Source organism: Lepus europaeus, chromosome 2 (genome assembly GCF_033115175.1).
Source record: "Lepus europaeus isolate LE1 chromosome 2, mLepTim1.pri, whole genome shotgun sequence".
Classification (NCBI taxonomy): domain Eukaryota; kingdom Metazoa; phylum Chordata; class Mammalia; order Lagomorpha; family Leporidae; genus Lepus; species Lepus europaeus.
Genome location: NC_084828.1, coordinates 51,666,239 through 51,692,358, shown reverse-complemented (window position 1 = coordinate 51,692,358; position 26,120 = coordinate 51,666,239). Strand labels below are relative to the sequence as shown.

The following is a 26,120-nucleotide window of genomic DNA, read 5'->3' as shown; positions in this document are numbered from 1 at the left end:
AATATATTGAATAAATCCAAAATTTATCTATAATATTTAACATTTTTCCATTTTAGTATAAGTTGACATATAAACTACAGAAGAGGCAAAACATTAATGTGGCCCCCTCAGCCCAGTGAAATTGTAATTTGTTATTAGATAACTTTGGGAAGTGCCTTTCAAGTCACTTGAGAAAAAATTCCCAAAGATACTCCAAGCAGAGTCATGTGAAATCCTTCCTCTATAGTGGTAAAATTAACTTATCAGTTAACATGCAATAAGGACTATAAAAATTTGGTTCTGAGACACTAGTTTCTATGATCTCTTTGAAATTCAACACTTGGCTCTGATTCCTTTGGGAAGAATAACTTATACAGACACATGTTATCTTTTCCTGGAGCTATTGCATTTTCACTGTTGTGATTCTTGATGCCTTCTTAGTAACTCTCAAAACTATGACATATAGTGTTGTGGTGCAGTGGGTTGGGCCACCACTTATGTCATTGGCATTCCATATGAGTTCCATCCCTGACTTCTCCACTTCCATTCTAGCTTCCTGCTAATGCCCCTGGGAAAGCAGTGAAAGACAACTCAAGTACTTGGGTCTCTGACACACATGTGGGAGACAAGGATGGACACTTAGGCTCCTGGCTTCAGAGTGGCCCAGCCCTGAATAAACCAGCAAATGGAAGGTCTCTCTCTCTCTCTCTCTCTCTCTCTCTCTCTTTATCTATCTATCCCTTTCCCTCTCTAACTCTGCAATGCAAACAAATAAGTAAATATTAAAAAAATATGATATGGAGGTAGTCCCTTGTATGTAACATTGTCCATAATATTTCATTGAGCATATAGGTGGCAATATTTTAGTTCAGTTTAGGACTCCTATGTACTTTCATATAAAATTTGAATATTTTTGATTCTTTACTACCTTTTCTTTATCTAGAACAAAGTCAAATTAAGTTTATAATAATAAAAATATACAAGAACAAACTTATTGGTGAGAACTGCTTAATGATATCCTTCTAGATTAGTCTCAATATAATTACTATATTTTATTCCATATAGTAGCATACTTTTAATCAAGTATGTCATTTTAACTGTGAAAAATAATTTATATTTATAATATGTAGAAAAATAGACTAACTGAACTCTCTTGTAACTCTACTATGAAAGATTGATGTCTGTGTGTATGATGTTATGAAATATTTCCATATTTGTATTTTTCAAGATTTTACTTAGTTGAAAGGTAGAAAAGGAGAGATAGATAGATAGATAGACAGACAGACAGACTGATTTAGAGATAGAGAGTGAGATCTTCCATCTGTTAGTTCACTCCCCAGATGCCCACCACAGACAGTGCTGGGTCAGGGTGAACTCCATCAGGGTCTCCCAAGTCAGTGGCATTTGCTGCCAACCAAGCACATTTATTAGGAAGCTGAATGGGAAGTGCAAAGTGGCCAGGACATGGCCAGGAACTCAAATACAGGACTTGGGAGTTCCAAGGGGTGGCTTAACCTGCTGCATTACAATGCCCATCCCTCTATAAATATTTTATTTAAAGTGACATTGTTTTTGCTCCAAATTTATTTATTTTGCTCTCTAGTTAAGAATGGTCATAGTAGGTTGCATTTCTTGATCAATTAGCAGAAATAAATGTCTTAGAGATAATATGCTGGGGCAGGCTTTGTGGCACAAACAGTAAAGCAGAGTCTTGGGATCTCTTACCCCCACCCCTACCCCACAACATTCCATATCACACTGCTGATTCTAGTCTAGGCTATTGAGCTTCTGATTCCTGTCTCCTGCTAACACATCCTGGGAGGCAGCAGTTGGTGGCTCAAAACCTTAGGCCACAGCTGCCCAAGTTGGGGAGCCATATTAAGTTCTGGGTTACTGGCTTCAGCTTGACCCAGTCCTGGTTGCTGCAGGCATTTGGTAGGGGTGAACAAGTAAATGGAAGATTCATATTCATTTTTTCTTTCTCGCTTGCTGCTTTTATTGTAAATGAAAATAAACAGTAAAAAAGAATCCACTAATAAAGTAGAAAGGAATAGAACACCATAATCTGCTTTATTTTGACAATACATTTGAAGAAATTTTGTTGATACTAAAGAAAAGAGGGTAAAAAAAAAAAGAGGAAATAGGCTCCACAATGAACAGCAATAAAGAAAATTCTTATGATGTGGAGCTATTTGTTAAATGAAGGGGAAAACTGTACAGTAAATATAGACTGTGATTGTGTAATATGACTTGGCTTTGCTTTATTTATTAGAGGCCATTTCTGAAGAGTATCAGCAAACTGAATATAAGTATAATATTCTGAATAAAATGTTGACATTAGTTTCATATCAATGTTTTCAGTAGAATATTAAAGTTTTCTTTTCATATGTTTCATAAGAATAATGTTATTAGCTTTCTACTTTGATGTAATTCTAGCTACATGGAAATTTGCAAAAAAAAAAAAAAAGAAAGAAATTACAGGAATGTTTTGTATACCTCTCTTATAGCCTCTCCCAATATTAACATTTTCATAATTTTTGGCCACAGAAACCTGGAAAATTACATTGGTGCAATCCATAGAGTTTATGTGTAAGTGCATGTGCAGTTCTGTGTAATTTATCACAAAGCTTCTTGTCACTACCACTACAATAAATACAAAACTGTATCAGCCCCACAGCACTCATGTCTGTTACTCCTTCATAGTCACGTTGTCCTCCTCACAAATCCTTCACCAATGGAATCAAGTAATTTGTTCTCCATACGTATAATTATGTTATTTCAAGGATAGTATATGCATGCAATCACACAGTAGGCATGCTTCCTTCGAGATTGGCTTTTTAACTAAGCATAGTGCCTCTGAGCTTCTTCTAAGTTGTGTGTTTCAATATATTCTTCATTTTAATTGCTGAACAGTTTTCAAATATATTCAATATATTTTTAAATATTACCAAATGCTGTCTCAGTGCATGTTATAGACTAAATTGTACCCTCCATTCCATATTCATATATTGAAGTCTTAACCCCATGTACAATTTTGGAGATAGGGTCTTTACAGAGTAATTGAGGTAAAATAGGATCATATGCGTATCCCCTCAGCATATGTGACTGATATCTTCATAACAAGAGATAAGGGGATTAGACACAAAGAACAACCTTCCAAAGAAGACACAGCAGAAAATGGCCGTTTGCAAGCCAAGGACACAGTCACATGATGAAATCAACCCTGCCTACTACTTGAACTTAGAATTCTAGCCTCCAGGACGCTGAGAAAATAAATGGTGTTTAAGTCATACAATTGTGGTATCTGTTATGGCTGCCCCTAGCAAACTAATACAGTGGGTAAGAGTAGTTTTATCTTTATAATTGAGTATCATATGTGTTCATTTCCAATTCTTCCTGCTGGAAAGGCAATCACTTGTATACGCATGTAACTTATGAATGATTCTCAAGATGAGTTTACTTCACATTTCTACAGCTTTTTCTGTATGTTAGGCTCTATAAGTACATTACAGAGGAATTAAAAAGACTATAGACATATAAATCATGAGTGCTTTACTACATTGTAGTAAAATAATCTGTAGTGCTACAATGGGAGAATTTAAATGAATTTATCAAATTAAAAATGTGATTTAAGTACTTTTTACAAACTACATACATAGTAGCATTTTAACACATTTCTAACTTTTTTTTCTATTTCTTTTTGGAACTAATCAGAGTTAAGCAGTTAGCTGCAATGCTTTCACAATATAGACATGAATTATAATTGAAGTAAATTCTTACTACTTGTTTTATTTGACTGGAAATCGGATAGCAGCATAAGTGGGGCAACTGAAATTAAATTCATTTAGGAACGTTTTATTTGTGTCTGACATCCACTGGTAAGTAATGACCTACTGATTAAGAAATATAGCTACAGGAAACAGATACCTAACAAAGAAGCATTTTTATCTTATTAACCATACTGATATGAAGCATTATCAGAAACACCTCTCTGCATCTTGTGAAAGGACAAGGAGAGCAACCAGAAAATAACTGCTATATAGAGCATAAGATTGCATCGCATCTTGGCTGAATATCAACTCCTCAAGGGTATTAGGAATCAAAAGGAATTATGGGTCAGTTTTGATAGAACAGCATTGTAACTTACCATCTTGATCCGTGGTCACCGTAATAGCTGTGAACGGCTTGGGAGAAAAGCTCAACTCGGAAACCCCATTCATGGCTTCTATTTCAAAGGTGTAATTCACGTGAGACACAAAGTCAAGTACGATCACGGAATTGTTGATCAGGCCAGTGTGTCTTGGGATGAAGCGGAGTCCTCCACCACAGTCCTCACACTGGCTGGTGTCTAAGCCACATTTCTTACAGATTATACTGTATGTGAGATCTTTTCTCCCTCCTGTGTCACTTGGTGGGCTCCATTCCAAAATAAGGGCTGTTTCATTGATGTTAAAAATCACATTCCTAGGAGCTGAAGGCGGCCCTAGAGAAAAGCAATTAAAAAACAAATGTACATGTATAGGACAATCAATCACAGCACTAAAAGGAAAACTTCAGGAATAAATATGAAAAGTTGACTGACAAATACTAGGTTACAGCTAGATATGAATAAGTAGTTCTAAGGTTCTACTGCACAGAATGACTACAAATAATGTTAATATTCTGTATATATCTCTAAAGAATAGGATTTGAGATGTTTTTACAATAAAGAAATATTCACTAATTAAAATGATTATGGTATTTATATTAATTAGACATTACACAATTTATACATTTAACAAAATATCCTACAATATCCCATAAATGTATATAACTTTTGTCTATTAATTTTTAAGAGAAATTGAAAGAAAGAAGTCAACAACTTTAAATGAATAAATAAATATTGGTCTTTAAACTAGTTTGAGAAAATTCTTTTTCTGGAGAGAATTACAAAGAACATAACATTAAAAATATCTGATTAGGGTTTACTAAGATGTCCTTAGCAGTGATGATCATCTGTATTCTAACATTTTTGTGTGTAAATTACACATTATTATGAAAACATTAGTAGATACATATCTAATAAAGATATGGTAGTGCATTATTAAAATTTGTTGGTTGAAAATGTTTAACACAAATTATTTAAATTATGTGACATTTTTAGCTATATTTTATTAACTCCCTCATCATGGTTACATATACAAATTCTATACAGTCTTTTAGTCATTATACTATGACTGCTGTATAGATAAATCTCCCACTCTTCACCTTTGAGAATCACTGAGGATCTGTTTACCAAAGTTGGGAACAAATGGCCACAAAGTTAAGATGGCAGACAATTTGGAAGAGGATGAGAATTGAAAATTGGAGACAACAAAGAAACCTTTTACTAGGGCCTTGACCATTTTATGAGATAAAAGCATTATATGGAAATGATAAATAGAGGTCATACATAAATTATGGAGACTAGAATTTTATTTAGGCTAACTTTACTAACCACAAGTAAGTATGTTCCTAACACAGACCAACGCAATTTTTTACATTTTATCAAGATTGCATAAAGCTTGTCAGTCTCAAGAAGTGAATAAACATCTTCTTTCTTATTTGTCTATACATATCACACTCTTGACTACCTGACAGTCTGTAGTTATTCCTGACATTTCTTAATAATGTGCCAATTCTTGCTAATACTTATATGAATCCTTTAATCCTCAGTTTTATATCATTATTGAAAACAAATATTATCTGAAAATTTACTAAGTGTCAGGCACTGTATGTACTAAATGCTATATGTGAAACAGTACAAAGTCTATGAGCTATGGGAGACTAGATTTATAAAATTTATACTATATTTTTTAGAAAACTTCATTTTAACAAATCAAGGAATCAGCTTAGTTAACAAGAGGGAAATTCTTTGCAACATTCTTTCCAGAGAGAATCTCAATTTTATATAGATTCCTATTGCATTTCCAGTTACTCTCATTAATTCATTAAATAAATACCTTACTAGTGACTACTATCTGGCAGTCTGTTAACTTCGGGTCTGTCATGGCAGACGTGATTCCTGGTTTTTTGTTATTTACATTTTAGTGTAATGGATAAATACTCACATATGTAAATAGATAAAATTCAAATTATAGTAAGTGCAATTACATAAATTAAAGGATAGGAGCTGAAATAAAAATATTCAGCGGGAGATTCTGAGAAAGACCTGCAGAGGTGGTTAGTGAGTGGAATGTGCAGAGGAGTAGGGAGACTATCAGGCATCAGAAGTGCGTACTTTTTTTGTTAAGAAAAGTCTTGAAATAGTTGTGATACTGGTGGAAAATCACTGTAGCTAGAGTGTAAAAGGAGAATATATGAATTGAGATTTGAGGAACAGGAAAAAGCTGGATAACGAAGGACTGCCAGGCTTGTTGGAAAGAATCTGGGTATTTTTCTACGTACAGCAGGGAAAAACTGACAGATCTTATGTATGGACGTGATGTGTTCTAAAAAGAGCATTTGGCTGCAGTGCGGTGAATAAGCACGAGGGAACCAGCAGTGAGATCTGTTAGATAGTGTGAAGGGTAACATAGCATGAATCATACCCCTACATGACTGCAATATTCGGCTTGAGATACAAAGTGTTACAGACTTTTTTTCCTTTTTGCCAGAGCCTGATATCAGCAACCCGTCTGGTAGGGACCTCATCCACCTATATATGAGGCTATCTCAAAACGTTCATGGAAAAACAGAATTAAAATGATGAATTTATTTTGATGCAATAAGAATTTGAAATCCATGCACAGGTTTTGTTCTTTTTCATAATACACATCTTCATGAACTTCCTGAAGATCCCACATGTTTAGCACCTAAACCTAGAACTAGAAATGCAATGGTAGTTTTTCTAAGAAGCTACTGGATATGTTGCTTTATGACATTTAATGTTCCTGAAGGTTTACAGAAATGTCTGCCTTCAAAAGAAAAATATGCAGTGGATTATAACTAGATACAGAGGAAAATGTGCTTTTTACCTTCAACCTAAACTAATGTATGCATGGTAAAGATTTACTTTCATAATCAAAATGATATCTTCCTACAGAATTGCATATTCATATTATTGGGCTTTTCGATTATTTATAAGGAAGTCCGTGAATTATTTTTCACTTACATCCATGACTAGGAAGAATGTTATTAATTACATTATGGGTGTCTACAAGTATATAACTGTCAGCCTGGAGATACGTAAAAAAAAAAAAGGCCAACACCCTTCTTACTCGAGGGCCCTCACACCAATTTGCATGACGATTAAATAGCTTTTTAATTGCTGTTAAATTATGCCAGCTAAACTGTGATTTCATGCAAATATTAAGCTGTAATGACATACAGTGAATCATTTACTAAGATTTAGAACTTGGAACAAAGAGAGACAATTAATTCTAATCCTCAGATTCAACTAAATTGTGCGTCACTGGGCTTTTTATGAATGTGTCCTGATTGCTTTGTTATCATTTATAAATTATACAAAGATTATGTGACACATTAAAAAATAACTTGGCAGCAATAACCCTTTTGGAGACATCTGTATTGAAAACTCTCAGGGATTTCCTTATGTTTTTTCTTTAAAGGAAATAATTCACATGGAAAAAAAGAAATCTCCTCCCAATAGACTGACTTCATAAGAAGAGTAATTATTCTGTTTGCAGCTGGCTATGTTTCAAGCTCATCATACATGAAATCTTACATAAAAACTACAATTTTATCTTTATAAGTTTATCTACAATTTTATTTTCTACTAGTATTCTACTAGAAGCATTTTGTTTTGTATATGGATTTCTTCTCACTTTTAAAAAATAAAGGTATGATGTTGTAACAGTAAAACCTATGAGCAACTTATGGCAATTGTGTCTTCCTTTTCCAGGGTAGCAACCGAACCTGTTGGCCTGTATCTTCTTTTCAGCGCAGCAGGGACCAAGTACACTATGATTTTTGTTTTGCTTACTTCATTTTAAGTGGTTTCAATAGAAATTGTTTTTAAACATAACTTTCTCAAAGCATGTTCCCTATTATATTCCATAACACATTACTTGTCACATGAGATACCACAGAAAAATGAGTTCAATGCACAGAAGACTCTCCTGGCAACTTGATGCTCAATAAATAACACAATTGGTTTTACTTTGTTGAATCTAATGTTTTCCCAAAATTTGTTAATAGGATCTTATTTACCATGAAGCATATGGGGGAATACTTGTATTCTACAGAAAACCTTTTAAAAGACTAACACAGAAAGAAAGCAGGTTAAGAATCATACTTCCAACACCATGTCAATTAGCATGGATGTACATTTCATGTTTGCAATCACAGAAAATGCACATTAACTTATTAACTAAACAAACTGGGATTTTTCATGTTGACTGAGGAGTAACCATCGATGAGTTTTTTACATGAAAGAAAAAATAATTCTGTATTAATATGTGTCTTGGAGGGTCCGGCGCTGTGGCGTAGTGGGTAAAGCCGCCACCTGCAGAGCCAGCATCCCATATGGGCTCCGGTTGTCGTCCGGGCTGCTCTACTTTTGATCCAACTCTCTGCTATGGCCTGGGAAAGCAGTAGAAGACTGCCCAAGGCCTTGGGCCCCTGCACCCACGTGGGAGATCCGGAAGAAGCTTCTGGCTCCTGGCTTGGATCCACGCAGCTCTGGCTGTTGCAGCCATCTGGGGAGTGAACCAGGGGACGGAAGACCCCCCCCCCCCCGCCTCTCCTCTCTGTGTGTAACTGTAACTTTCAAGTAAAATAAATAAATCTTTAAAAAAAATGTGTCATAGAAAACATAAGCTGGTCTTCTGTATATAAAGTTAATTAAAAATGAATCTTAATGAAGAATGGGATGGGAGAGGGAGTAGGACATGGGACAGAAGTGGGAGTGAGACGGTGGGTACGGGGGGAAGAATCCCTATATTCCTAAAGCTGTACCTATGAAATTTGTATTCATTAAATTAAAAATTTATTAAAAAATAAGTAAAAACAAATAAAAATTAAAAAAAGAAAACACTGAACCATTTAGAAATATTTATTTAGGTAAATACTTTTGCAAATGAGTAGTATTACAGAACTTACTAAAGAAAGAGAATTATATAGTCATAAACTTATAAGCTGTCAGATCTAGATATAGAAATAATATGATTCTAAGATGATATCACCCTTTATTATTCTTAATTTTGACTTTTTACCTATATCCATGTTGCTGACCTAATGTCTTTCCTATATAAACTCTTAAAATGTATTTAATGGGACTATTTGTGAACAGAATTTTGTGTTCTATTTCTCTAAGTCATTTTTTTATATTTTTTTCAATAAATACATAACTATTTGGAAAAGGAGGACAATCCCTGGAGCTCCAAATTCAACAAAGAGAAATAATTTTATTCATTTATATAAAGAAATAGGATCCAGGAAAGTAGAATAATTATGTCAAGGTCTTGCAATTCAAAGTGGTAGGATGAGAGTTATTCTATGTTTAGATTGTTTTTGATTCTACCACATTGTATAAGCTTATAGATATAAAATCTTATAAATACATGCTAGAAAGTATTCACACTTCTTTATTTTAAATGTTGTCAAATATAAATCTTCAAAACATAGAAATTAGTGATCAATTACTACCTCCATACAATAAACTACCATAAATAATGCTATCCGAGAATTTAAATACTTTTTTAATACTGAAACTTACAATATTGCTGCCAATTTATCAGCATGCACATTTCAAATCTTTTGTATTCATGGGGCTGATGGTGTGGAGTATGTGTAAAGCCTCCTCCTGTAGTGCTGGCAACCCATATGGTGCCGGTTCAAGTCCCGGCTGCTCCAATTCTGATCCAGCTCTCTGCTATGGCCTGGGAAAGCAGTAGAAGATGGCTCAAGTCCTTGGGCCCCTGCACTCTTGTGGGAGACCTGGAAGAAGCTCCTGGCTCCTGGCTTCAGATTGGTGCAGTTCTGGCTGTTGCGGCCAGTGGGAAGGGAAACAATGGATGGAAGACTCTCTCTCTCTCTCTCTGCCTCTGCCTCTGCCTCTGCCTCTCTGTAACTCTTTGCCTTTCAAAGAAGTAACTCTTAAAAAAAATCTTTTACATTCCACATAATAAAAGTCATTTTTTATTATCTTCATGTATGACCCTTATGCACTGCAGGCATGTAATCAAAAAATACAGTTACCTCTAAATAACATAGTTTTTCACGTTATTTACTTCATTTAATCATTACAGTCACCCTTTGAGGTAATTATTAATATCCCCATATTATAGAATACTTGCGCTTAGCAAATAATTTATGGATTATACAGAAATATTTGTGTTCATATACACAAGCTCATGCTGGCCAGTTTGATCCATAAGTAACCAGTCCTTTAACCAAAAGTACTGAACAGAATGGCTTTACCCAATCCTCTAAAAATTATGTGTAACATATTAAAATTTTGATAAATATTTGAAAAAGTTTAAGGTTATAACTTTGGTTAGAAGCTAGTATTACCAGTTAATGATATGCCCAGGGTGGGCATTATTCCTCGTCACTAAGCTACCAGTCAGGCCACTCACATCCTATATCATCATGCTGGTACTCAAAGCCCTGCTCCATTTCTTACTCCAGCTAACACAGACTCTAGGATGCAAGTAGCTGGGACTCAAGTAGATGAGTCTCTGTTACCCTCAAAGGAGACATGGATTGAGATCCTAGCTCTTGGCTTTAGTCCAGCTCTGGCAGTCTCAACCACTGTGGAGACCTGGAGAATGAACCAGCAGAGAGGAGTGGTCTCTTTGTCTCCATTTTTCTGTCTTCGAAATTCATAATTTTAAAAAAAATTGTTTTGAAATCAGTACATGATAGAGTTATTTGTACCCTCATGTTTACTACAGTTCAATTCACAATAGCTAAGATATGGAATCAACCCAGACATCCATCAACGGATGGCTGCATAAAGAAAATGTGGTATATATACACTATGGAATACTACTCAGTCATAAAAAAGAATGAAATTCTGTCTTTTGCAATAAAAATAGGTGCTGCTGGAATCCATTCAAGTTAAGCCAGTGCCAAAAAGACAAAAAACATGTTTTCACTGATCCGTGGTAACTAATATAGTGCAAAATAATGTAATGTATATGAGTGAAATTCACATTTTGAGAATTGATTACAATTTATAGTGTTTGTCTCTACTGTTGAGGAATAGTGTTTTTTCTTCTTACTATTGGTTGAATTCTTTACTTAGTGGAGGGTTAATCTTATGATTATAAAATAAACTAAAAATATGTTATTGTAAAATTAAGAGAAATAATAAGAAAGGAAGGAGGACATGGGATGGGAAAAACATCACTATGCTCCAAAATTTGCATAAATGAAATACATGAAATATGTTCACTTTATATGAATAACAAAATCGTTAAAAAGAAACAGAAACAAATAATAGATTTGTGTGACATTAAAAACATTTGAAATGGAGTGTTTATATGATGAAAACTGAGATTTACTATAAGAGACCCATAGAACAGGTAGCTACCACCTATCCATTAATCTTGAGGAGGGAATAACAGCTTCTTAAAATAAACTTCTGCAGACATTTGAGAACTAGAAAAGCAAACATTTGCCTCCAAAAATGGACATGATTCTAGCTTGGGAAAAAAAAAAAAATCTCAAAACAGGACAGCCTTTGTCTCTACTGTAGAGGAACAATGTTTTTTTTTTCCCCTTCTCACTATTTGTTGAATTCTTTACTTAGTAGAGGGCTAAACTTATGATTATAACATAAACTCCAGGTATGTCATTGTAAAAATTAAAGAATAAAAAAGAAAGGAGGAAGAAGTGTAGGAACATGAGTGGGAAGGAGGGTGGTGTTGGAAGTATCACTGTGCTCCTAAATCTGTATATATGAAAATACATGAAATTATTTTCACTTTACATAAATAAAGAATTAAAACACAGTTCCTACCAATGAAGAAAAAAATCCTCAATATAAACCCACAGAATAACTAATTGAAAGAATTACATAGAGATGTGATAGCTGCACCAATCAAGAGAGGCAACTGACAGAATGGGAGAAGGTTTTTTCACAGTACACAACTGATAAAAGAGTTAATATCCAGAATCTATAAAGAGCTCAAGAAATTCAACAACAAAACAAACAAAACAAACAATCCAGTCCAGAAATGGGCAAAGGACTTGAATAGGCATTTTTCAAAAGAGGAAATTCTTATGGCCAACAGACACTTGAAAAAATGCTCAGGATCACTACCCATCAGGGAGATGCAAATCCAAACCACAATGAACTTTCACCTCACTCCAGTTAGAAGACTCTCCTACAGAAATCAACTAACAACAAATGCTGGCGAGGATGTAAGGAAAAAGGAGCCCTGGTCACTGCTGTTGGGAATGTAAACTGGTCCAGCCATGTGGAAGGCAGTAATATGAATATAGATCTACCATTTGATCCAGCCATCTCACTCCTGGGAATTTACTCAACCCAAAATAAATTAGCATTTGAAAGAGTGATCTGTACCCCATGTTCGTTATAGCACAATTCACAATAGCTAAGATATGGAATCAATCCAGATGTCCATAAGCTGTTGAATGGACAAAGAAACTATCATATATATACACTAAGGTGTACTACTCAGTTGTGAAAAAAATGAAATCCTGTCTTTTGCAAAAAGATGGATACAACTGGAAACCATTACACTTAGTGAAATAAGCCAGTCCCAATAAGACAGATATATGTTTTCCTGATATGAGTTAACTAATAGTGTACCTAAAATGTGATGCATTGGAGTGAAATAGACATTTATAGATTCAATGATTGCTTACAGCCCTTGCCTCTTCCATTGAGGAACAGTGTTTTTTCTTCATACTATTTGTTGAACTCTTTTACTTATTGTAGGGTTAACTTTATGATCATTAATAAACTGAAAATAGGTCTTTGTGAATATTAAGAGTGGGAATGGGAAAGTGGAGGAGAAGTGTTGGAGCATGGGTGGGAGGAAGGGTAGGGTGGAAAGTAACAATATGTTCCTAAATGTGTATATATCAACAAGTACATGAAACTTGTATAACTTAAATAAAATTTTAAAAAGAGTAAACTGGATTAACCACAAGCATGATAAAAAGAACACATCAAAATAATAAATGAGAGCTATTGGCTATAATAAATGGTGCTACTGGCACAGTGGGTTAAGCTGCCACCTGTGATGTTGGCATCCCATATTGGAGTGCTTGCTCGAGTCCTGGCAACTCTGCTTCCAATATAGTTTTCTACTAAAGTGCCTTGAACATGGAAAGCCAAGACACTTTGGCAAAAAAAAAAAAAAAAAAAAACAAAAAAAACTAAATGAAAGATCTCTGTGAGTGAGATCTCAGTGGAAAGAACGGGGCCATCAATGAAGGAGGTATCTTTCTCTGAAGGAAGGAGAGAACTTCCACTTTGACTATGGCCTTATCTAAATAAGATGGGAGTTGGCGAACTCAAAAGGCTTCCATAGTCTTGGCAACTCATGACAAGAGCCTAGGGTGATTACTGACGCCATAAACAAGGGTGTCAATTGTTAAATCAACAGCAGGAGTCACTGTGCACTTACTCCCCATGTAGGATCTCTGTCCTTAATGTGTTGTACTATGTGAATTAATGCTATAACTAGTACTCAAATAGTACTTTACACTTTGTGTTTCTGTGTGGGTGCAAACTGTTGAAATCTTTACTTAGTATATACTAAATTGATCTTCTGTGTATAAAGATAATTGAAAATGAATGTTGATGTGAATGGGATGGGAGAGGTAGCAGGAGATGGGATGGTTGCAGGTGGGAGGGAGGTTATGGGGGGTGGGGGAAGCCATTGTAATCCAAAAGCTGTACTTTGGAAATTTATATTTATTAAATAAAAGTAAAAAAAAAAATAAAGTGCCTTGAGAACAAGTAATGGGCCTCTGCCACTCTTGTGGGAGACTAAGGGTGAGTTCCTATCTCCTGGATTTAGCCTGCTTCAGAATCAGCTGTTGTGGGCATCTAGGGAGTAAACTAGCAGATAGAAGATTCATTCTCTCTCTCTCTCTCTCTCTCTCTCTCTCTCGCTTTTGTTCTCACTCTTGCTTTGCCTTTCAAATAAATGACTAATTTAAATAAATAAGAAATATAATAGTGAATAGCTGGCCTTAGGTTAAACATTATCCAGTTTCCTTAATATGATGAAAAAAATCATGCACACCTCCATATAGTCATTTTTGTGTTTGAGTCAATTATTTTAAATAAACACACATTAGATATAGAAAGGACAAATATGAAACACCAAGCACTTTCATAATCTGGGAAAGAAAAGTAGGATCATGAATGAATAGATTCAAGCAAACTACCAAATATTCCTTACAGTGCATAATGTTGTATGTATCATTATGGAATATTTCTAATTGTGGACACTGTCTTGATCACTGGCTTGCTGTGAACAAATAACTGATACCGAGTGAGACAACTCTCTCTGAGTCCCCATATTAGGGGCCAGGAGTACTTTCACACTGGCAACTAGTGGTAACTAGATTCCCCAACATTAGCAGAATGGCCCCTTAATATTTCTTCTTATAGGGGATCCTCTCTCAAGTTATTTAGTGAAAGAACTTTTGTTGAAATAATACATAAGCATCTGTCTTTAGAAGTCTGAAACATTTTATACCAGTGGGTTTATTGGGGAACTGATTCATTATCTAAATTTGTCTACTGAGTAGTCAAGGGGGTGATTTTAATATTTTTTTTAAATATGGCATTTTAAGATAGTGAATGAATGCTTTTAAAGTTATTTTCTACAACATGACAAGTCTAAAATATAATACAGCTGGCTAGAGGTAATAAAAACTCATCTTTGCAACTTCATCCTTACTGGGCTCTACAAAGTTGTAGATGATACACTGTGGGCACAATGAGGCATCTAACTAATCATTTGTAGTCACTACTAGATGGAAAAGGCAGGAGCAAGCCAGAAAGTGTCCTTGATGCACAGTGAGTTTAAGAAACAGAATATACACAGAGATGGGAAAAGAAGGGATAACAAGAAAAGCAGGGGTACCTGGATTTTGAATATCCTATACCTGCCTAGAACAGCTAAAAAAGGAAGAACACATCTTCAGCTGGACCTCAACTACTGTTTGTTGGGCTGAAAAGAACCCTGAGATGATCTTTTTCTGAAGCGAGCAACTACTCCAGCAACAAAGCAGCCATGCTTTACAATGCCAACCTTAGAGATGAAATAAATTCAAGTTTCATGCTTTCTCTCCAATCACTGTCACTGCATTTCAAAAACAAGATAAGGTATTTAATTTGTATTTAGAACAAAGTCAGAATAAACAGTTGTTAAGCAAAGGTATGTGATTATGTATTTAGATGATCAAAACAAAATCCTTAATTGTGTGCATTAAAATTATCTTTATGTATGGTTTATATTCAAACTTTGATAAGTAAGTAACATCAATATTAGATTCATGTGTTACTATTACAAGATCTGTTCACTGGCTTTAAAACAACTCTCTTATTGATTTAAATACAGTAGAATTATCAAAGTAAAAATGCTAAAATCATGGAATTATATTTTTCTAACATCTCATTCACTCATAAATTATGCCTTTCTTCATTTCTCTCCATCCTATCCTGCTCCGTCATTTCTGCTTGACAAGTACTTTTTAGTCACTGTTATTTTCTTACTTTGTTTCTCCAGCCTCAGTGAGTATTTTTCCCTTTTGGCCTGTAAAAGCCTTAGACAGTTATTTTGATAACAGACTTCTTGGCAGGCAGCAAGGTCTCCTGTGCTCTGAACTGCTCTCAGAAGCAGCCCTAATTGACCAAGACCTGATGTTGCAGAGTGTCCTCCACAGCTCAATCTTTAAAGTACAGAGCACGCATTAATAAGTCACCAGAGATATAAACTTAAGAACGTTTGAAACAGATTAAGATATTAAGAAAATTCAGCATTTCATTTTAAATTTCTTGTTCCTAATTTGTTTTACATATCTTGCAGTTCATGCAAAAGGAAAGCAATGAATTATTTAAAATAATATCAAGTAGATCCAAACTTGCAAATATCTTATTGTTATAACTAGATATTAGGACTGTTTGAGCAATTCTAATATAGAGGGAAAGAGAGGCCAAGTCTGGACCTTGAATGTCCTTGGATTGACTTAAAATTTTGACAAACAACTGTTTGGCTTTGAAAGGCCTTAAACAGAAGTGGGAATATGATCCAGGCTTTCCCTGTTGACTTTTGTTTCAGAAATAATTATTTCTAATAGTTTGGAAGATTACTTGGGAGGTTTGGAAGACTAAATGAATGAGGCTTGCCAGGAGATTATTAGCCTAAAGGAGAATTGAAGACCTTAACTAAAGATAGGGCCAAAAATTGATGAGCAGAAATATAGAGGAAAAATGCTAAAAAGCAGAATTTATAGGGCATGTTGGAGGTTGGGGGTTAGGATGTTAATTTTAAGCTTCATAGAGGCTTGAATGCAAGGGCAGATGAAGATCTGTTAGGATAAGGAAACTGAAGCCAAAGCAGAGGAGCAGGATAAGGTAGAAAGCCATAAAATTGATTTTGGCAGGATTAGTTTGAAATTGTTAGTCATTCATCAAATAGTTACTGTCTACTATATTCCAAACGTTACTATGAGTGGTGAGGATAAAATTTTAAGAGAACACCCATGGGCGCTGTGGTTTAGTAGGTTAAATCTCTGCCTGAGGTGCCGTATGGGCACAAGTTCATGTCTCGGCTGCTCCTCTTCTGACCCAGCTCCCTGCTAATGCTCCTGGTAAAGCAGTGGAAGATTGCCCAAGTGCTTGGACTCATGCACTCTGGGAGACCCAGAGGAAGCTCCTGACTCCTGGCCCAGCTCCAGCCATTGCAGCCATTTGGGGAGTGAATCAGCAGAAGGAAGATCTCTCTCTTTCTTCCTCTCTCTCACTGTAACTCACTGCCCCTCAAATAAATACACAAATCAGAGAGAGAGAGTGAGAGAGAGAGAAATTTCCATGATCCTATGCCTGGGTAGAATTATAATAAGGAAGCAACTGTACAAATAAACCAGGTATGTCAAATAATGATATAATCCATTAAAAACACAAAGATATCAACAATAGTAACTCAGATTCTATTTTTTCAATAGGTGGTCAGGAAATGCTTATACTAAGAGCTGAAATTTGATCCTGAATGACAAAAAAAAAAAAAAAAAAACCAACAACAACAGCCACTAAACAGAGAACATGTCAGGTAGAGGAAAGTACTATCATCAAGGATGAGAACTAGTTCAACATTGCTGAACTCACTCCAGGATTTTGGAACGAAGGAGACTATGGTGTAATTTAAAGCCAGAGATGTGGGCAGGTTTCCATAGGATATACAGGTTTTCAGATCCCGTAATCAGTTGGTAGAAGACTTTGAATCTCAAGAGAAAGATCGAAATATGTATAAAAGAATATGGGCATCATCTATTTCCAGGTGATATTTGAAGCTATGTAAATATGTAACAGTATGACAAATGTAAAAAAAAAAAGTCAAAGAAAGGAATGGAAAAAAGTTAATATTTCACAGGCAAACAAAAGAAGAGAAATCATCAGCAACAGCAAAACAAAATGGTCAGAAAATTATGAAGATGAGGCAAAGATGACGATGTTTTAAATTAAAAGGGAACAAGTAATTTCAAGGAAAACAGTGACCAACAGAGTTAAATGTCATGAATGGTAACAGTATAAAAATATTTCTAATACAAAATGGCAACTAAGAGCATTGGTGGATTTTTTCTTATACAATTTATTTAAAATGATAGAATAAAAAAAATCAATTGTAGAGTAGACAGCAAAAATCTAAATACAGTAGAGTGAAAAGCAAATGAAAAGCGAAAAGTAGCCACAATCAATAGACATTGCTTTTCTGAGGTATATGTATTAGCAGAGAGAAAACTATACTGGAAACATTTTTTACAGAGTCAAATTTGAATATATAAGTAGTAAAGAGGAGTAAGTAAAACCAAAAAGTCAGAAGAGTAAATAAGCAATAATAGCCAGGCCCAACAACACTGAAGATCAGATCACCTTAATTAATAACAATTAATGTAATTAGCTTTTTTTTTTAAAGATTTATTTATTTATTTGAAAGGCAGCGTTATAGAAAGGCAGACACAGAGAGAGAGAGAGAGAGAGAGAGAGAGAGAGAGAGAGAGAGAGATAGGTCTTCCATCCACTGGTTCACTCCCCAAATGGCCATAAAGGCCGGAGCTGGGCTGATCCAAAGGCAGGAGCCAGGAGCTTCTTCCAGGTTTCCCACGTGGGTGCAGGGGCCCAAGGGCTGTGGCCATCTTCTACTGCTTTCCCAGGCCATAGCAGAGAGCTGGATTGGAAATGGAGCAGCACCCATACCCATATGGGATGCTGGCACTGCAGGTGGTGGCTTTACCCCCAGGTCACAGCTCAGGCCCCTGTAATTAGCTTTAAATATGAAACAGCTGTTGTTTTAAGGAAGGCTCTAAGGAACAGGGCTGCTTAGGGTCCCTGAAAGTATACCCTTTACATGGTTATCTACTATACCTATCTATGAAATCCTTTTCTACTAAGCCATATATTGGCTGACTGCTATACTTAGGTGTTGTCAATATTTTAGTCGTTTAATTTTTGAACTCATACAATCAAAATGTTAGTTATTTCTCTCCCTGCCATGATACTAAGGAAAAAAATACATCCCCCTTTAAATTCCTAGAAGGTTCTCTGGAAGTATTTAAATGCAGAGACTGACAAAAACATTACAAAGTGATGGATTACCTGATTCAAATACTGACGCTATTAGAAAAAAGGGAATATCTAGAAATTAAGGAATTTGCATCTATTTAAATTTGGCTATTGTTTTCTGTTAATGAAAAATAGGGAAATTTGATTTCTGGTGCTATGGAGAGGGGCTGGCTGAATTCTGGCAGTACCAACTCTGATTCAGCTCCCTGTTGATGTGCCTGGGAAAGCAACGGAAGATGGTCCAAGTGCTTGGGCTCCTGCATCCATGTGGGAGACTCAGATGAAGCTCTGCACTCCTGGCTTTGGCCTGGCCCAGTCCAAGCATTTGCAGCCATTTGTGGAGTGAACCAGCAGATGGAAGATTTCTCTCTCTCTCTCTGTAATTCTGACTTATAAATAAATAATTAAATCTAAAAAATAACCAAATATATTTTAAGAAAACAACCTTATTTAACTTTTATGTAGCCACCTATTATAAGCAAGGTACTATTTTTAGTACTCTCCAAACATTAACTTGTTTAATCGTCAGGACAACAGGATCAGCAGAGATGGTCAGATGACCTGAGTGGGGGAGAGAAGCTACACAGCACCGAGATTCATTCTCAGAGAATGTGGCTCTAGAATCTGAAAGCTGGTGCACATCTTAGTACCCTATGCAGTGTTTGCTGCACAAAGCAAGGAAGCTCTCAGTAGAGCAGAGAGGAGCCCTGAGAGGACAGCCTGTGGCTGGAGTAAGAAAACCTGAGTGAAGCTCCACATTTCACCTTGCTGTGGTTGCTCTTTTATTTTGATCTCTGACGACAGCATAGGAGACCCAATACCTTACCCCAAAAATATGACTGTAAGAAAACAGAAGCTCCACTCCAAGACAGGCTTCCTTGGAGTAAAAGTTATTTTAAGCTGATTATTTTTGAAAACTGCAGACACAGGAGAAACTCTGAGAATAAACAGGAACCTTACAAAAGGGAAATTTACATCTAACTTATGTCTACAAAGGGAATCTCCATATGTAAGGGTGTTTCCCTCTCTGCTCTGAAGGCATGAATTCACTGGTAACTCTCCCAGAAAAGATGCTTTCCCTGGTCACTTCACTAGTGAACCCCTAACATTCTTCTTCCTTTGTTTCTGTTGAAGAAGGAAGTTAGCCTGAACCTAAAGCCACCTCTCTGAGGTCTACTTATCTCCCTGGTATTTCCCACATGCACATGAGGTTTATGTTTTCATAAACTTCTGTTTGCTTTTCTCCTGTTACTTTTATTTTCTGTGTTTTGTTTGTTTTGTTATAAGATCTGTCCAAACTAAGAACTATGAAACTGTTAAGGCAGCTAGGTAGATGTTAGCCTATGTCTATGAGAGGGGCTGAAGAAAAGAGGTTTTAAATAAAATAAATTCATGTGCAATGGAATGAGGAAACAAGTCCTGAAAGCAGGACCCAGACTCTAGGCATCCCATTTGCCCAACATCTCCTTGACAGTTCTTTATCAAAAGAAATTCCCTGATTTGGGAAGGATACAGCTGGCCAGACAAGGTTCTGATCATGGGACTGAGAGAGTCATTTGCTTCTCCAGTAGAAAAGAACCCAGATGGTCAGTTAGTTTCCAGAGAGCTTAGTTTAGAGGAATTCCCCACCTAACATAATTGTAATTGTTCTTATTTACAATCCTGTTAGATGTGTTTCAGCCCTCTCCCAGGGGGCAGCTCCATGGAATCTCATCTTCCTTTTACCAAGGCAACAAAGAGAAATTCTGGAAGGAATTCCACACCCAGAAATCCCTCACTCACACTTTCTCAGAAGGAGGCAGAAGGGAGAAGAAATGGGGGGCCCATACTCATGCCCTTAAATCCTCAGTCTAAATACAAACTGCCCTCAGTATTTTACTGAGATGTCCACCTGGTCTGTCAGGAGTAGGGGCTTCAGTCTCTCTACTTTTTCAATGAAGCTTTGCTAAATTTGCCTTCCTCAGCAGGACAAGTTCCCCTAAGTTCAAATCAGAGATAACAAGTCAACAAAGACTGACTGGCTTATGAGGTCCACAGATCTCACTGTATTCCCAATGTATTTCTTTGACTAGGGTCAAACTCCAGAGAACTGTAAGCCTTCCCAATTGTCAACTCTACTACTTTGCTGAAAGATTATATCGATGGGAACCAATGTATCAATTACTTACTTATGGCCTAAGAAAATTAAAAGAGGAAATTTTTCACTTAGGAAGTACCCTTCAATTTTCTTTATAGGATTGGGGGATACTTGCCTGTGAGAACTGTAGCTATTTGAAATGCCAGCATCTCCCTAAGCTGTAATGTGTTATCTACAATACAATATAATAGTATACAGTAACAATACAAGAAAGATTCTATATGTATAGTAATAGCAAGGTTTTCCTGTTAAAATGATTTCCATAATTGAATGGGAAATCCTGTTCAGAATTTTCCTTAACCTATATATAAATTATGTTCTCAGAAAAAAAAAAAACCTACACAATAATTCTCCAGGTGGTAATTTTCCGAACAAAATAGTCACTCAGAATTTACAATCAGAAAGCAAAAAAACTACATCTACTAATGAATGTGTTTTATTTTTATTACATGTATTTGTTAAAACTATGTTACAATAAAGGCTACAGCAATGCAGACAAAGAAATAAACTACATCAGTTAAGTTTTTAAAAATGAGATGTCTACATTATGGTCTCTAAGGAACATATGACATTAAATAATTCTAAATATATTTTTATTTCCATGGAATGACATAGAAAAGTAACACTTTGGCACTAATTCATCACCAAAACAGGTAAATTTTCTCTGTGATATCTTATTGATGTGTTTAGCAGGATTTTTATAACTATCTAACGAGTGACATTTTACTTTTGCACAGCTTAGCAATGCATCAATATATTCACTTCTATTTTTAAACATACAGATATTTTACAATGCTTTCATAATTTAAAATTCTCAGTGCATGCATCAAGATGACCTTTACATTTAAATTTAGTATTCTATTGGTTCCATAAAAAAAATGGAGAAAAAGTGGGAGGTTAAATATGGACAAACTCAAAAATACTTTCCTTTGAAGACAAATGTTGAGGAAACTAGTACTTCTGCACATAATAGTAGTACAATGCTTTTTAGAGTTTTCCCTGGAACTTCCTCTGCACATTAAATTTCATGGTCCTAAATTGATGCTTATTAAAATACTTGAAGGATGAAGCAAAGAATACAAGTTTTCCTTGTAATTTCTCGAGTAGCTTTTAATGCCTTAATTTCTCAAGAACAGAGTAGAGTTTGGGGAAATATGCAGGCACACAAACAAGTGCTGGTATTTGTACATGAAGCATAAGTACCAACTTTGAGGAATAAAGGCATTCTTTAGAAGCAGCATAAAGACTGTTAACAAAGACAAAGGACATTGATGATACAGGATTTTGTATATTTACTTATTAGAAATAGAATTTCCAAATCCGAAATGGACAGACTTACTGGTACATGCCATGGAAGGTGGGTCTTTTTCAGCTCGGAAATAACCCTTCTCACACTGACACACAGAAGTTGCTTCCTTGTAGGTTAAACTGTGTGGAGGGCACTTAGAACACTTTGCGTTGCCGGCAAATGCTTTATAGAATCCTGGCCTGCAAGCTTGAAAACAAGAAAAATAATGTTTTTAAAAAGTTATTATTCTAAAGTTCTTTTATTTGACATGTACAACATTCTTTGATTTTTACATACTTTGGATCTTAAGAGTTCCGTGTCTTACATACAGAACACTCAATATAGATTAATATTAATGAATGAAATTAGCTTAAAAAAATCATGACAACACTCTGGTATAATATTCTAGTGGACATTGCTGATTTTTAAAAGTATACCTCAAGCAACACTGGTATGTCTTTAACATCTTAGTAGTTAAAAAATTTCATTCATGTATGCCATTAACTATCATTTTTTAGAGTTTATATTTAATTTTATAATACCACTTCACTAAATGATCTAGTAATTCAACACTGTCAAAATTATCAATTCTGCATAATAAAGTTACTCTTAAGAGGTTGATTAGTCAATATCAAGATCAACAGGGAGTGATCTCCCTGATTGGACCCCCTTCAGAATGTTGGACACCTAAAACTTACTCTGCATAGAACTTTTAACACTTTTTCTGACCTTGCATGGTTTTCTCTCTCCCTCACATGAGCTCTTTGATCAAATGTCAGTTTTATTGCCAAAGTGTTCCTGGATTTCCCACTGAAAATTCCAATTCCTGATAGACCCCAATGTAGTATTACATATTACCCTCCTCTCTTTTCCACAGTCTTCACATACCTGTGTCAACATCTGACACACATCGTATTTAATTTTAAAAGCATTCTCCAATCAGAATGTGTGTTTTTTATGTTTCTCTTAATAAAGTGCATCTCCATACTCAGAGGAGCGCTGTTAGGTCCTCAGTGAGCATTTGGCACCTGAATGCATGGTCAAGGGACTCCTTTAATTTCCATGAATTGACCATGCTTTTCCCTCTGCTTACTGCCACTCTGTGACCCACTTATCTTTTGAACTCGTAGCCATCAGGCCTCACTGCTTTTAGGAAGCCATTCCTGATTTTTGTGACTAACAAAGTCCCTCAAAGCATCTGTGCATTTTCCACATTAGTTATTCTTTAACAAAAACTTGTTTAATGGCTTTAAGTTCCACAGGGCAGGTTGAGATAGTGCTCAGTGCTTGTCATAAAGTAGGTGCTCAATACATACTTGTTTAATCGAATTGGACAGTGTGTGAGAACTCTGATAATTAAATTTATGCAGATCATCATTCATTTATATGCAGTGAGTGCTCTGATCATGGCATGATTTATCTTACTATAAAGCTGTTTTTTTCTTGTGGCTATTCTTTATCATAAGGAATATAATCATAGTTAATATCTTAAAAATTATTTGATATTGGTGCTACAATTTCAATCCTACAACTGGTTTAAATGTTTGTCTACATCAAAATTGCCTTTGAAACCATTAAAATTTTGTTCTCAAAAAATATACTTGGATTGTTAAAATATGAGTATTATTATATTACTATGCCATTTTTATTTCATTAAAAAATAAAGGATTCTGGTACTTAAAATGCTAGAAAATCATTTTTAGGCATTTACATGTTATTTAGATTAAGATTACTAAGATTAAACAGGATATACTTCTTTAGTCTGAATAATATTCAATTATTTCTACTTTATTACTTCTGTCAATTAAACTTCTTGTGACCGTTAGAGATAGATCTAACCATTCCGGTATCCATGGTGCTTAGTATATTTCAATACATATTCAGTTCTTACACATGCTTGAAAAATTGAGTAACAGTGAATAATGGTGAATTCACTAATGCGTAGCATGAAATTACTAGAACTCTGTAGATTAAATGAACATTCCACATAGCTATTCAATTAGTGATTTAATTTTTGCTTATATTTCTGTTAAAGTGGATTTATCAGTACCTTTGTCTTAAGAATTTTTAAATTGCTTTCTTACATTAGCCTTCTTTCTTCACCAGTTCCTTCCTTCTCTGTTTATAAGACATGTAAACGTCTTACTTCCAAAAAATTCAAAAAGAAAAAATCTTGATTCATTGGCAAGAATATTTTCCAGCAAGTCAATTGCTGTACTGAATGCTGCTGGAGAGCTGGATTATCTTTGTAGCAGTTTCTATTATTTCTCTCTCACACACAGAACATTATTATTGAGATACAGACCTTCAGTTTAAACTGTGATTGCTACTATGATTCTACTTTTTAACTTCCTTCCATAAAATACACATTAATTATTTAAACCTGTATCACTTAAACTGCTGCATTCATCTTCAGACTGCCTGCCTCTATCTCTTCCCTTCTCAAATCCATTCACAAATTACTGCTGGTGACATATCTAAACAGCAGGGATGATTATACTACACTATTCTATACAGCAGAAGCCAGCGAACAGTCACCATTTATGTTCTCACAGTTTATACGACATCAAAAAGTTAACAATTGTGCAGTTTATTTGTAGTTTTTTAAAAAAGATTTATTTATTTAAAAGGCAGAGTGACACACAGAGATCTTCCATCCACTGTTTTATTCCCCAAATGGTGACAACAGCCTGGACTGGGCCAGGGTGATGCTAGGAGCAAGGAACTCTATCTAGGTCTCCCATGGGGATAGCAGGGACTCAAGTACTTGAGTATTTGTTGCTTCCCAGGTACATATACAGGGAACTGGATTTGAGGGCCAGTGTTCAGGCCTCAAACTGGCACTCTAATATGGGATGCAGGTGTCCCAAGTGGTGGCTAATCCACTGCACCATAACAACTGTCCTATTTGCAGTTTTTATGTGAAACTTATGCCTCAATAAAGCTGTTTAAATACTATGATACGGGGCCAGCGCCATGGCTCACGTGGCTAATCCTCCGCCTGGGTGCCGGCATCCCATATGGGTGCCGGGTTCTATTCCTGGTTGCTCCTCTTCCAGTCCAGCTCTCTGCTGTGGCCTGGGAGGGCAGTGGAGGATGGCCAAAGTGCTTGGGCCCTGCACATGCATGGGAGACCAGAAAGAAGCACCTGGCTCCTGGCTTCGGATCGGCACAGTGCTGGCCGTAGCAGCCATCTGGGTAGTGAACCAAAGGAAGGAAGACCTTTCTCTCTGTCTCTCTCTCTCACTGTCTATAACTCTACCTGTCAAATAAAATAAAAAATAAATAAATTAATAAATACTATGATACATGAAAGGTCAGAAAGAAGTATAACATTTTTTAGCAGTGGAAGATGAGCTTAGAAAAAACAGATGTAAACCTAAGTGTGAAGGAATTTAAATGCTGATCTAAGTTTGGACTTCATTCTAGAGACCAGATGTTGGCAAGCCTTTGCTCTAGAGGATCATTTAGTACATATGGGGTACTTTTAAAAGTTCACAGAAAATACACATTATGCATATTTTCATGGGGTCTCTGACTATACAACTCCTGCAATAGGTGCTCCATGATTGTCAAGGTAGCATATCCCTATCATTAATATCAAATCAGTATGCCTTTATCTTTTTATACCAAAATAAACTTATCTTTTCATTCCATTTTTCTATGAACTTAACTGTACTCATGTCCATTGACTCCATGCTTTATTTTTGCACATTTGTGTTACTAGACTTAAAATGAACTTCTTGTAAATAGTATAAGCCTGAGTTTTGTTTTGTTGTTAAGCCAATCTGACAATTGCTGCCCTTTAACTGGGGCATGTTTACATGTATCTACTAATTTAGAGAGGTTTTAAGTATATTTTGCTATGTTTTTGATCCATATATTCATTACTATATTTGCATTTTTTGCCTTTTGATCTGTATATTTATTTGCTATATTTGCATTTTCTCTTCCTTCTT

General features: G+C 35.5%; 1 protein-coding gene across 1 annotated transcript in view; it reads right to left on the bottom strand.

Moving 5' to 3' along the window:
• Nucleotides 1–26,120, bottom strand: part of EPHA6 (EPH receptor A6) — a 1,087,270-nt gene that overhangs the window by 548,597 nt on the left and 512,553 nt on the right. Inside the window, exons 4-5 of the mRNA XM_062206703.1 lie at nt 22,213–22,368; nt 4,127–4,462 (exon numbers count right to left, since the gene is read on the bottom strand). Of these exons, the coding sequence (XP_062062687.1) occupies nt 4,127–4,462; nt 22,213–22,368 (492 nt within the window). The remainder of the gene's footprint in view (nt 1–4,126; nt 4,463–22,212; nt 22,369–26,120) is intronic.